Source organism: Ostrea edulis, chromosome 6 (assembly GCF_947568905.1).
Source record: "Ostrea edulis chromosome 6, xbOstEdul1.1, whole genome shotgun sequence".
Classification (NCBI taxonomy): Eukaryota; Metazoa; Mollusca; class Bivalvia; order Ostreida; family Ostreidae; genus Ostrea; species Ostrea edulis.
Genome location: NC_079169.1, coordinates 68,767,963 through 68,782,715, shown reverse-complemented (window position 1 = coordinate 68,782,715; position 14,753 = coordinate 68,767,963). Strand labels below are relative to the sequence as shown.

Sequence of the window (14,753 nt, the reverse complement as noted above, 5' to 3'; positions counted from 1 at the left end):
GTTAAATGTTGATGTCAAATGATTCAGTCAATGGGTCGGATGAATATGGGTTACCATACCTATACTGGATTCCTGATCTTCATAAAACTCCTACAAAGAAAGATATATTGCTGGATCCATTAAATGTTTTCCTAAGCCCCAATCCTTGCTCCTCCCGAAAATATTAACAGCTGTGATTGTATCTTGCTTAACGTCTCGCTCAAGAATTTTTTACTCATATGGAGACGTCACCAAGACCGGTGAAGGGCTTCAAATTTAGGCCTATGCTCGGCGCCAATGGCCATCGAGCAGTGAAGGTTCTTTATCGTGCCACACCCACTGTAACACGGGTCATCCGTTTTAGTTTGAAATGAATGAAAGTTAGTATTGTTAATAGATAAAACGTCGTCGATATATCTAAATGTCGAATTGAAGGCCATAGCAAGAATTTATTTCTTCTCACGTAGAAGTTTTGAATAAATTCTGCTTCATAGGAATATAAAAACAGGTCAACTAACAAAGAAGCACAATTCGTGCCCATGGGAATTCCAACAGACTGTTGGAAGACCTGATCACCAAAGACCACGAAGATATTGTCAATGAGGAACTCCAGTATATTTTTAATTTCAACTTCAGACTGTTTGTGCATGGAATCACATTGGTGTTTAACAAAATAATGTTTTGGATGACTGAACACTAGATATGAAGATTTGTGTTTTCCATTTTCGTGAAGAAGCACCTGTCTATGATGTCAAAAAGTCTAGTATTTATTTTATCGAGAGGAATGGTCGAGTAGAGTGTTGAAAAGTCTCTACATTTTGATGTTGTTTTAAGAAAAGTTTTGCGGTTTCAAGTTTACTAAAAGTTCGTGGGAATTTTTTTAGAATCCACATTTGATTTACACAACTTTTGGAATAGGTAGTGGTAGAGCACGTTTGACGTTTCTCCTTCACAGCTATTAATATTTTCGTGAGGATAAACGATAGGGGCATGGTAAAGCACTTACTGGATCCAGCGATGTACATGTATCTTTGTTTGTAAAGGTTATTTTTAGTTTAAGAATCCAGTTTAGGTACGGTAACTCATTTCCATTCGACCCATTGACTGAGATATAAAATGTGTCTAAAACTGAATCATGGTTTTGAAGAATTTCATATTTTGAAAGGGCAGTTGGAGTATAAGTAGGATTACCAAAAGTGGAATTGATGCCAAGTTCGTTTAAAATACAGTTGTAATAATGAGCCTTACAAACAAAAGCAATGTTGTATATTTTATCACTTCTGGTTAACTGTTGTGACCGGTCGACAAGGGATGCTACTTCTCCTAGGCACCAGATCCCACCTCTGGTAAATCTTCTGCTGTAGGTTTCAATTGTCTTAACCCCCAAAGGTATGGCAGCTATATAAATGAAGTCTACAGACACGAGTCTTTTAACTTTATCACTGATGCGATCTATTTGAATGATTGACTATCCACATGACGCACAAAGCGAGAGTGAATGGAAACTTTGACAAAGTACGTAGCTGCGTTTGAAAGGTTAGTAATTTTAGAACAATTTCAATGTTTAAAGGCGTTTTTGCGTAATTTCGGTAAAACAAAATGCCTTAAATTTTTTTCAACATGAACACAAAAAACCCTTTTATATACAGTTATGTTTGCCGAAAGGTAAACAATTATATATCCAAGAAATATTACCTGTGATTTACAACCTGGTCTTGGAGAACAAGAATTTAATTGATGACACTGGAATCTCTTGGTGGCAGTCCTTAACGAGGTAATTTCTTTCTTTTTTTTTTTTTTTTTTCTTTTTTTTTTTAGAATACCACAGATACGTTTTACGTGTATAGAGGTTGTCATCTTCACACGGAGAAGTCTCAATCCGTTATATCACCCTGCACCTCTACTCACAGGGAATAGGACCATTATCATAGGACCATTAAACCAACGCACATCTGCACATCAGTATTTATAATCAACGCATTGCATAACAACCAAATCAGATATTTCATACATATATAAAATGTTAATGCCTCAGTCATAAAAAGAAATGAGTGTCTCATATAATTCATAAAATAAATAACATGTAAAATATATGAAGTTATGTTTGAGGCAAAATGACATGCGACCTAATGCTTGTAAACTGTATTCAACATCTCGCCATCATCGAACCGGTGACTATATTACTGATGTGAAAATCCCAATTGACGTGAAAATAAAATACTGTGGAATCATTAGAATTCGTGGTGGCTCAATTTTCGTGGAATTCGTGGGTACTCCTCACCCATGAATTTACATCCTCAACGAATAAACACATTCCAGAGTTATCTCTCTTACAAATATATAAATCCACGAAATTACGTCCCCACGAACCCGTAAAAATTCAGCAATCCACGAAAATTTGCCCCCACGAATTTAAATGATTCTACAGTAATGCACTGCTTATCCGCATGGAGAGTGAATTCAAATTGAAAATGTTATTCATTTCCTGTTACGTCACATGTAATGATTCTCCTCCTGTCCTTTGATAAACCTTTTCACTGTGGCGCCCCCTGTCTCTTCCGGTACGTGTTTTATTTGTGCATACGGATTGTTAGGTAATATACCCATTTCTTGTGCTTGGGAAGGATACTTTTTGTAATCGTCGCAGTCAGGAACTGCATACGGATTTTCCGCTGCATTTTTGTCAAGAACACTCGTGGTTGCATCACAGGCATGGTTGTTTTTATCATTATCTGGCAAGGATTCATAAGGATCGTCTGACTTTTCTCTTGAGAAAATATTTGACATTTTTTGCTTTTCTTTTAGTTCTTGTATCGGCAAAGCAATTTTGTGTCCATTTTGTTTACCCTCTACTAATGTATATGATGCATTGCTAACAGTCTTCAATACAGGGACATTGACCAATGGGATTTCCATATATTGTCCCTCTTTAGCGTCCATTTGATCACCCCGTCCCGACATTTTGCTGCCATCACTTTCAAGGAGATCGCTAAATCCAGAATCGTTCTCACGCCTTCTTCGTCTACTTCTGGAAGAACCCAGTTTCTGACTAATTCTTTTTCTCAGAGACACTTTGGGTTTTCTGCCGCTCGCTCCCCTAGATGCCGCGGTCACTTTGACCACTTTATTTCTCGTCTTGCACGTGTCATATGGGGTGGAATACTCTGCTCCACTGCTAGAAGCTATTACGTCACTAGGGTCTGCATATTCTACCTTGTAAGATGGTCGCCTAAACATAAAAAAGTACAGGCATCTATACTATTTCAAAACAAAAAGTATTAGAAATATAGAGTCTATTTAAAAACTTCAATTGGTTTTGAAGTGAAGCCCAAAGGACTTCTCGATAGAGTTGATCATACAGCGATTCTCCTCATAGCTCATTGCAGTTTTTAAAATGACTATTTCATTGAGGAATTTCTAAAGGTTCGCAGATCCAACATGTCGCTAATCGTGTATTTTATTGCTAAAACAACTTTCCTCTCTAATCTACAGAAAGATCTTGTTACATCCCAGCCGTATATTTTTATCTGTTCCATGTCCCCAATGAGAATCGGCAGCTAACACTATGACCTCCCAAACACTTCATTGAAAATTAAAGCTGTTTTTGGTATGTTTATAATGCAAGGGAATAGCACAATTACATGTATTTCTTCTCAAAACGATTTTGAAATATACATATAATATAATTACTAGTAAAATAATGACATAAATGTAAGCTAACCGTTTGGGTGTACAACACACTTTACAGCACAAGAACACGAGACAAACGACGGTGAATACAGCCGCGATAAATATAATCAAGATAGTAATAGCTGTGTTGGTCCTGGACCCCTTGTCTGAAAATACAGTAGAAAACAATGGCAAGTTTTAATACTTTTACATTTTAGTGTTTCTTAAAACTCCGTTGCTGACCCGATTACCTGTTGCTGTTGTAGTTGTTATGACTGTGGATTGGTGGTGATTACCTTGAGGCGTGGTGTGTGTAGTCACTGTGGTTGGTACTACGGACAGACCCTCGCAACAGGAACGGATTTGAGTGAAGTTGTGGTATTTTATAATACGGATCGTCTTCTGGAGGGCGGAATCTGTAGATGGACTAGTTTTAGATCTTAATAACATCGTAACAAGAATAGTAGTATATCAAAAACTGTTACAGAACATGATTGTATTATTATGCATGATATTTCATATAAATTCGCGTATGCAAGATTTTATCCATTTAAAAAAAAATTGCCGTGAGCGCGGAAGCTAGCTTTATTACAGTGTTAAGCCCTATGTCATCAGTCTTGAGTCGGTTGATAGACATGGACCGTCATGCGTCATTTAATAGACACCAACGATATTGTAACGTTGACAGAGATCCCACTGATGTCTCGCCTTTTACAGACTTGCGTAGTTATCAGACTCTTGTCGTTTACAGACCCGTGTCATTTCCATGGGGATCCGGGTTAGAATAGATCCTCAGTACCCCTTGCTTGTTGTAAGAGGCAACTACTTCAGATGAGATCGCAAAAACCGAGGTTCCGTGTCACAGCAGGTGTCACTGTGTCACGATAAAGATCCCTACCTTCTTAAAAACCATAGGCGCTGAGCATAGGCCTAAATTTTGCAGCCCTTTACCGGCAATGGTGACGTCTCCATATGAGTGAAATATTCTCGAGAGGAATGTTAAACAATATTCAATCAATCAGACCCATGCTATTTACAGACTCGTGTTGTTTACAAACTTGTGTCGTTAAATTCAGTCACTCGTGTTTGCTGTTTCAGTGCATTAGGATTATCTTGCTGTTTTGACTGTGTGTTTTATTTTGTCGAGTACCATATTGTGATGTTTTATAAAAAGAAAATCTATGTTTTAATGTATTATAACCGAGACATTATATGCTGTGTGTGCGTGTGTGTATTTCAGTTTTATTTTAATACGCCCTGAAACTGATGTTTATTCTTATCTAGCATATTTTTGGTATCTTGTGTTTTCATGCTTTATGTTTACAATCAGAATAGGTACAGCTACGGACTGTTTACATGTGATAACGCCTTTCATATTATGTGTATACCATTCTGTAGTAAGGTATATATGCTTTGTAAAGCACCTTTGAGCGTACATAGTGTATGAAAAGGGTGCTATATAAATATCATATTATTATTTGTTAACAGACTTGTGTCGATTACAAACTTGTCGATTACAGACTTGTGTCGTTGTTTACAGACTCGTGTTGTTTACACACTTGTGTTGTTTACAGACTTGTGTTGTTGTTTACACACTTGTGTTGTTTACAGACTTGTGTTGTTGTTTACAGACTTGTGTTGTTTACAGACTTGTGTTGTTGTTTACAGACTTGTGTTGTTGTTTACAGACTTGTGTTGTTGTTTACACACTTGAGTTGTTTACAGACTTGTGTTGTTTACAGACTTGTGTCGTTGTTTACACACTTGTGTTGTTTACACACTTGAGTTGTTTACATACTTGTGTTGTTTACACACTTGTGTTGTTTACATACTTGTGTTGTTTACAGACTTGTGTCGTTGTTTACACACTTGTGTTGTTTACACACTTGAGTTGTTTACATACTTGTGTTGTTTACAGACTTGTGTCATTGTTTACAGACTCGTGTTGTTTACAGACTTGTGTTGTTTACAGACTTGTGGCGTTGTTTACAGACTTGTGTTGTTGTTAACAAACTTGTGTTGTTTACAAAATTGTGTTGTTGTTTACAGACTTGTGTTGTTTACATACTTGTGTTGTTTACAGACTTGTGTTGTTTGCAGACTTGTGTTGTTGTTTACAGACTTGTGTCATTTACAGACTTGTGTCATTTACAGACTTGTGTTGTTTACAGACTTGTGTTGTTTACAGACTTGTGTCATTTACAGACTTGTGTTGTTGTTTACAGACTTGTGTTGTGTACGGACTCGTGTTGTTTACAGACTTGTGTTGTTTATAGACTTTTGTTGTTTACAGACTTGTGTCGTTGTTTACAGACTTGTGTTGTTTACAGACTTGTGACGTTGTTTACAGACTTGTGTTGTTTACAGACTTGTGTCGTTGTTTACAGACTTGTGTTGTTTACAGACTTGTGACGTTGTTTACAGACTTGTGTTGTTGTTTACAGACTTGTGTTGTTTACAGACTTGTGTTGTTTACAGACTTGTGACGTTGTTTACAGACTTGTGACGTTGTTTACAGACTTGTGTTGTTATTTACAGACTTGTGTTGTTTACAGACTTGTGACATTGTTTACAGACTTGTGACATTGTTTACAGACTTGTGTTGTTTACAGACTTGTGTTGTTTACATACTTGTGTTGTTTACAAACTTGTGTTGTTTACAGACTTGTGTTGTTGTTTACAGACTGGTGTTGTTGTTTACAGACTTGTGTCATTGTTTACATATTTGTGTTGTTTACATACTTGTGTTGTTTACATACTTGTGTCATTTATAGGATGCCCACCACCATAGGATACCTTGTCCCTTTCATTAGATGTGATTTTACTACAGGAATCCATTTTCGAACTCATCTCAAACCAAATCATCCCTGTCAAAAGAGGCATTGTAGAAACATTAAAAGAAGATTATATCACGCCATTAGTACAACATGACATGGATGACTGATTCCTGATCAAGGTTGAATATTAACCGCAACCCGGATTTGAAATTCTTATGTATCTGGTGAACAAAAATTACATTTTACCCATGTAAATATCTTGCAAGCATTTCAACATTCAGAATGGTACAATTATATGATATGTGCCCTACCTAGCTCGCCTGATTAAAAACTCATGTGAGCTTTACTGATCAATAAGTTATGTTGTCTGTTTGTCGTCTGTATGTACACTTTTCAGATTTTTTAATTCTCAAATTTAACAAAACTTACAATTAACCCTCCTAGGATGAGGGATTCAAGTTTAGTCAAATGAAAGACCCTCTGCGCCCTTTCAAGAGGAGATATTAGAAGATATTAATTAAGAAATAGTGGAATTACAACGAGTTTTAAAAATCAAGAATCACTCAGGAAAGCTATAACTGGGGTGAAAGCTTTCTTACACAATGAGCATTTTTTCAAACACCAAAGACCTTCACAGGAACACTTGTGGCTTTTGAAATTTATCATATGAGTATATATGGCCAATTCTAAAAACAATGTTAGTACCACGCAATAAGAATTTTTCAACTCAATATGCAAGTGTCCTCATATCATTTGAAATTGTTTGAACCAAGATCAAGAAGCCAGGGCGAGGCTGCAATAAATAACACACAAGTTTTTCGATAGGACTACCGATATATGGAAAATGTCTTTAAATTATTTTTTCCCAGAACCAAAGGCGTGCAATTTGGCAAATCATTTACGAATATCCTCAAATAGAGTAATATATATATATATATATATATATATATATATATATATATATATTACTCATGTTTTCCAAAATGAATTTTATGGAATCTATAATAAATTCCATTGAGAAATTTCTTGGGATAAGTTCCGGGTGTTTTCCTAGAAGCTATAACCTTTTGGATAGAAAAACACCCGGAACTTATCCCAAGAAATTTCTCAATGGAATTTATTATAGATTCCATAAAATTCATTTTGGAAAACAACACATTTCATTTTGATGGCGAATTCTACCAAAAAAAAAAAATCATCAAAGGAACAGCTATGGGAACTAAAATGGCCCCTGCATACAGCATTTTAGTAATGGGATATTTCGAAGAAATGTTGTATCAAAAAGTCGATGAGGAAATGAGTCAAGAGCTTGGACAAAATCTGAGGAATTCATGAAAAAGATAACTAGATGACTGTTTTATATTTTGGGAAAAATCCGATGAAGAGCTGATCAAGTTTCACAATTTGTTGAATACGCTCAATCCAAATATCCAGTTTATCATAGAATACAGTGATACTTCGATTCCCTTTTTGGACATCAAGTTGATAAAACATAAAACCAACATCCTAACTGATATATTTTACAAAAAACGGACACACACCAATATTTGAATTTCAAATCATGTCATCCCACACACACTCTAAGGAATATACCGTACAATTTGGCCAGAAGGATTTGCACTATTGTTAAAGATGAAAATACTAAAGACGAAAGACTGTCGGAATTGAAAATATTTCTTACGGCGTAGAATTATCCGGAAACACTCATTCTTTCAGCCATAAATGAAGCATAGAAAATTCCACAGCATACACTTAGAACAACAAGAGAAAAAGAACACGATCCCTTCCTAATACCATGTATGACAACTTACAACCCAAAACATATAAATATCTTTCAGGAAGCTAAGAAGAATTTTACAGTTATCGAGCGTGATTTAGAACTTCAGAAAATTATTCCCAAATCCGACCTACTCCACAGCAAAAAACAACCATCTAACTTGAAAAAATATTAACAAAAGCCAAATTCAATTCAACGCCTGAAAAATACAGTTTCTACATGTGGTGACTCAAGGTGTGGTACATGTACATATCCCTTCCTAAAAACAGGACCTTCTATTACTTTTAAATGCGGAAAATATTTTACTGTAAATGATAACATGTCATGCAAGTCGAAAAACTTACTATCCTGCATTATTTGCAACGGGTGTGGCGAGGAATATATTGGACAAACCGGAACACAACTAAGCCAGAATGCGTGTCCATCGCCAACAAATTAACGATCCCAGTACAAGAAATACCCCGTGCAGCGAACACTTTGACACCTGTGCTAGAGGCAACTACAGCGTATTTCCCTTTTATAAACTTAAAACAGAATAAACGTCCATGAGACTTGCTAAAGAGAATTATTTCATTAAACTGTTTTCTCCTAAACTAAACAAACTTTAATCGATGCATATCTTTTATCATGTATTTTTATGCTTATTTTGACAAGTCACCTTTCCCGAACTTTTGTATTATGACGTCATGTATCTATTCCCTCCTCGCAAAGACTGTCATGACATCACAATAGACGTCTCTAAGATAAACAGCTATCTTCTCATTACCAGCTCGTTAGAGTTATCGCGCTTTGATGACTCTTGTGCGTCATTGGTAAGAAAATGCACAAGTCTCGCGTGCAAGTAATGTTTACGTATGTTGTCCCGGTAGCACGACTTTACGCGCCTTTAATTTGAAGAGTTCCACTAATGGAAATGGTAAGTATTTTTGTATTCATCTGAGGATGGATGTTAAAATCCAGAAAGCGCTAGTGATTTAAATATATTTTGGAACTGCATATTTTCCTGCCTTTTTATTGAATTATTTTGACTGTGTGATATCAACTCTTTCTATTTGGATTATATATATATAAACTTTCTACAAAGAAACGAACCGTACATAAATGAAGAACACAGTTATAGCAGATTGTGTACATGTACGTCATTCTGTGGTACTGTAGTGATAGCAACTGGAAGATGGCAATATGTTGAAAGAAATGAAAGAAAATGCATTTTTATGATAAAAATTACTTAGTAGCACTAAGCGCACGGTACTGGTGTCACTTTACGTTACACTTATAACGTCATAAATTGTGGCAAAATATAATCACGAAAGCAACGTCACATTTTAAACAAATTCATTATCTCCAAGCTATAATATCATAACTAAAGCACATGCATGATTTGATGTTTAAAAATTCAAAATAAATCTTTGTACGTGTATAGTGTACATTCATAAAAATTATGAATTCTTAGAAATACTCCAAAGTATACGTACTGTATTTATTTCACCGTGCCTACAACAGTAGGCATGTCGTATGAAATAAGGGTACCCGTTTCGGTAGGTTTCGTTTTGCTTCGGTAGATTTCGTTTCCTTTCGATTTCGTTTCGCATTTTACAGGTAACCATCCCATGAAATAAGGCTTGCAATTCTTATGAATATGACCTCTGAGAAATTTGAACACAGTAAAAAAAATCAGATTTGGTTTTTTCTAGGATATATATAGACTTGCTCAAGTCTCTATGTTTAATAATCATTGCTCTCTTTAATACTTTTTATTAATACCAAACACGGAAGGGGGAGGGGGGTTGTTAAAAACTCCCGTACGTTTCTGTCATCGATCTACATCGATCACGCTCTGAAGATAGTGGGGGAAAAAAAGCAACAACCAGCGCATAGAAAGTATATGTAGTTTTGCGCTTTATAAATGAATAATAATAACCACGGTGAGTTGAAGTGAGAGTTAAAAACTTCCAAATAATATTACATTTTAACGTTTTAATGTTCACTTTCATTTGTGAATAAACAGTAGAAAAGGTATACAGAGTGTTATTTATACTCGTATGTTTTACTTGCGAATCGGTTAGTTTCAATATATATCATATTTAGTTTTGAAGGGGTGGTCTCGTGAAAACCGTGTGACTTTAGATTTTTTTTGTCAGATGTTGAACTTTTGATCTAATGATATTGCTATTCATATGCGGAAATCTTGATTTGTATTCGATAATCTTGATATCTATATGCGGACGGAAATTTTGATTTATATGTGAGAAATCTTGATATTCATATGCGAATTTTTTTTTATTTTACTCTACGAGAGAGAGAGAGAGAGAGAGAGAGAGAGAGAGAGAGAGGCTTCCTCTACTCTTCTGGAGTACCAACGCATGTGGGCGAAATATTCCAGGGGCAATCGCTCACACCCGCCAGAGATCACCTGGGTCCTAAATACAACAGTGAGGTTGTTCAACACGTCACTGATACTCTAACAAGATTTTGACATTCAATTCATTTAATATGTGACTTATGTATATATCTTTCATTCATTGGAAGGGGGGGGGGGGTACATAAGATCTAACACGCTATATATATCCACCGTTCTGGTGCCTGTGCTCACATCCACCTCCTAGGGAATGCTACAGGCTGGTGCATGTTGGAAACTGTAGGAGGGTCCACAGTTTGCTCTGTACTTGCTCTTTAAACCAGGTAGCACGCAGGAAACAGGTGAGATGCGCAGAGATCTCTTCCCCCTTAGAACGTGACCACCCGTTCAGGTCCAGGCACCTATGTCCACATAGGGTCCCCTGTGTTGCCCCTACGTTGGTAGTCAAACTGGCCGCCTCCCCAGTTCCCCACAAAAAATTGCACGCGACCCTTTCCGCCATATATGTAAATTTGCACCCTGTTTCTGATTACGATTAATAAATATTCAAATTTGTATCACTCTTGTTAATCCAGCTAGCTAAGCTGCCTATGGGGGTTTACAGGGCAGCCACCCAAGCTTCGACATAGCTACTGGGTTTATTCAGCATATTAGGGCAAGGTCAACTATTCAATTCAGGCCAAATGTCTCACGGCTGGTAGTGCTGTATATTTATTAAAATTTAATTTTAGCAGAGTAGCTCCTCTAGTTAAATTTAAGACATCCGAGGTCAGGTCATGGTCAATGAAGCTAATTCTTTTATCAATTTTTGAAATTATGCATTTCACCTACAATCAATAATGACTAAATCCATGCGTACATCTAGCATGTGTACATCAACATTATCAAATACGAATCAAATATTATGGAATATAAATCGAGATTTATATAATTATCGAATATAAATAACAAGGTTACCAAATGTAAATAAATAACAAGATTATCGAATATAAATCAAAATTTTCGCATATAAATATTAAGATTATCGAATATAATTAAAATTTTCTCATATATGAATAACAAGATTATCGAATATGATTAAAGAGTTTCGTATATAAATCAAGATTTGTATAATATTGCAACGTTTTACACACCGTAAGTGTATCTGTTCAATGCTGAATTTTTATATGCATACATACAGTACATCGTCGCAAACCACGGGTTATTGTTTCATTCTATTTCACAAACGTTTGTGAAATAGAATGAAACAATAACCCGTGGTTTGCGACGATGACATACAGTAGTACATGCAACAAAATGTAGTCTGTACAATTGTCATTTGATAAAGTCAATTAAAGTATATGTACCAGATCTAGAGCAAAATATATCTATGAGATACACATGCTATAGCTTAAATACCTTGTATACTATTTTTAAAAATCATTTTAATTTAGATCATTTAAAAATAATAAAAGCAACATTTTACGTTTTAGCTAGACGTAGGTTGTGTACATTGACGTCGCGTCATTGCGCGACAAAATCACATGGGACATTTATTTGGACATTAAGTATATTTTCGTTTTCCTAAATGGACGCGGGATAAAATGAAATGTTGTATATTCTATATAGTAAATTTTATGTACTTTCTGTAAGTTATATTCATTAAAATATTCGCGTTAGAATAATGCTTAGAAATAAGACATAAAATGGTAGAATTGTTTAAAAAGCGCGGTATTTGTAGAATAAGGACATTTCACTAGACACCGATAAAATCAATCTACTTCATGGATATACTCAGAATTTTTAATACTGGTATACATTGTGCTCTACGATACATGTACATTATAAATGTAACAAGGATAGTCAACTTCCCCCTGTATTAGGCGTGCTACTGGTCATGATGATTTGCATTTGCAGTCTATCTACAAACACGGGACACCACTGACAGGCACTGTCTTTGCCATTTTTAAGGTCGCTATATCAATTCTATGAACTAAATGTTTAAAGTAATTGGTTTATGGTTTTTTAGATAAGGACGTCACAATCATACACCAATTCTTACGTTATTTGGGACAAAATCAATCATTTTATTAATCTGTGGATAAAGTGTATGCGTATTTCATGTAAGGCCAACGATAAAAATTGTTGAGTTTCCGCTAACGTTCCAGAAAAAAATAGGGTAGGTAGGTAGGAAATAAATTTTTTTTTTTTTTTTAATTTTATTTCTTCAAAGTATGCAAAAACATTGTAAACTCGTAACAAGTGTAGTATAGGAAGGAGGAGAAAATCTTTGGCTGTACCGGGAATCGAACCCGGGACCCCTGCATTACTAGGCAGGTGCTCTAACCACTGAGCTATCCAGTCCGTATAGCCCTAATTACTACATTCCTCCCAGCTTAAGATCAATTATAATTTTATAATTGTCTTTCAATATCAACCCAGGTTCTTTTCGCCCCTGGCAGGCCAACCTGCATCACCAGGGGTGGTCAACGGCACCAAATGTAGTATGGGAAGGAGAAAATCTTTGGCTGGACCCCTGCATTTCTAGTCAGGTGCTCTAACCACTGAGCTATCCAGTCCGTATAGCCCTAATTACTACATTCCTCCCTGCTTAAGATCAATTATAATTTTATAATTGTCTTTCAATATCAACCCAGGTTCTTTTTGCCCCTGGCAGGCCAACCTGCATCACCAGGGGTGGTCAACGGCACCAAATAAAGTATGGGAAGGAGAAAATCTTTGGCTGGACCCCTGCATGTCTAGTCAGGTGCTCTAACCACTGAGCTATCCAGGCCGATATATCCACGGTCCGTATAGCCCCAATTACTGCACGAGTTAAATGTTCTATTGAATGTAAAACTTATACGGTACCAATTTTGATGCACCAGATGCGCATTTCGACAAATAATGTCTCTTCAGTGATGTTCAACCGAAATGTTTGAAATCCGAAATAACTATGAAGTTTTAGAGCTAAATATAGCCAAAAACAGCGTACCAAAAAAGTGGAGCCAAATTCGTCCAAGGATAAGAGATATGCATGAGGGAGATAATCCTTAATTTTGAAATGAATTTCTAAATTTTATAACAGCAATTAAATATACATCCGTATTTTTAAGCTAGTAACGAAGTACTTAGCTACTGGGCTGTAGAGACCCTCGGGGACTAACAGTCCACCAGCAGAGGCCTCGACCCAGGGGTCATAATGTAAAACTTATACGGTACCAATTTTGATGCACCAGATGCGCATTTCGACAAATAATGTCTCTTCAGTGATGCTCAACTGAAATGTTATACTTTCAAAATATAAATTTTGCTTAAATTGCATTGCAAGTAAACTTTCAATCATAACATTTCACCCGTTATTGGCTGAGGATTATTTCCAGATGTTTTATAAGAAACTATATTTTTCAATGAAACATATCTAGCATAAAACACAAAAGTTAACTCCTCTATGCCACTATGCTCTACAAGTACCAGATATATTGTTTCTACATTTAGATTGGTTGTCATAGGTCAGGAATACTTCTAATATGTATTTTCACAATCTAAATGGAACAAGGGTAGGAAGACAGTCTGGGCAGATCCCACTTATCCTAATGGGATCCAACTCTCTTCCAGCTAAAACTTTTTACCGGACATAAATTTTTATTTTAAAAACAATCTGCACATCTTTTTTCCTCTCGGCTCTCACCAGCCATCAACAACTTGAATGCGTTCACTGCTTTATTTGCGGCCTTTTTCACAGTGTTTTCAGTTAGAACTGCAGCAGAAACCAAGGATGTGCATACAAATTTGACAGACTGGACATTCATGTCTGTCACTCTGCATCATGACCTCCATATAAAACTAGGGTCCCCTTGTATACACAGTAATGCCCGCTGAAACGATAGCATAAGACAGTGCATGGCTATAAATAGCCACCGTCTAAAAACAACATAGGAGTTGGCAATTTTAACAAAAGAAAGTCTTCTATGAAAACATGACACTTGGCAGAGTCTCTCGACCGTCTGTTAACTTCAATTGTTAAATCACCGTTGCGTGAGCACGCATGGAGGTACTAGCCACTGACTCAACCATCATCCTAGCTGCAATAATGTAGTCCTTTCTGATTTTTTTAGGGAGAGGATTACAACTCCTTAGGATCTCCGTAATGGTGCAAATTAGGTCAACCATCATCCATGCTGTTAGTTAGAAACATTATCAATGTTGTTTA

General features: G+C 36.1%; 1 protein-coding gene across 16 annotated transcripts in view; it reads right to left on the bottom strand.

The window, feature by feature from the left end:
• Positions 1-1,932: 1,932 nt before the first annotated feature.
• Positions 1,933-14,753, bottom strand: part of LOC125648176 (uncharacterized) — a 30,388-nt gene continuing 17,567 nt past the window's right edge. For 6 of the 16 annotated variants that reach the window (XM_056140602.1, XM_056140605.1, XM_056140606.1 and 3 more), the window contains exons 7-10: positions 6,408-6,515; positions 3,900-4,064; positions 3,701-3,815; positions 1,933-3,208 (exon numbers count right to left, since the gene is read on the bottom strand). In XM_056140602.1, the coding sequence (XP_055996577.1) occupies positions 2,473-3,208; positions 3,701-3,815; positions 3,900-4,064; positions 6,408-6,515 (1,124 nt within the window). In that variant the 3' untranslated portion in view covers positions 1,933-2,472. The remainder of the gene's footprint in view (positions 3,209-3,700; positions 3,816-3,899; positions 4,065-6,407; positions 6,516-14,753) is intronic. The other 10 variants (XM_056140603.1, XM_056140607.1, XM_056140610.1 and 7 more) reach the window with 3 other exon arrangements.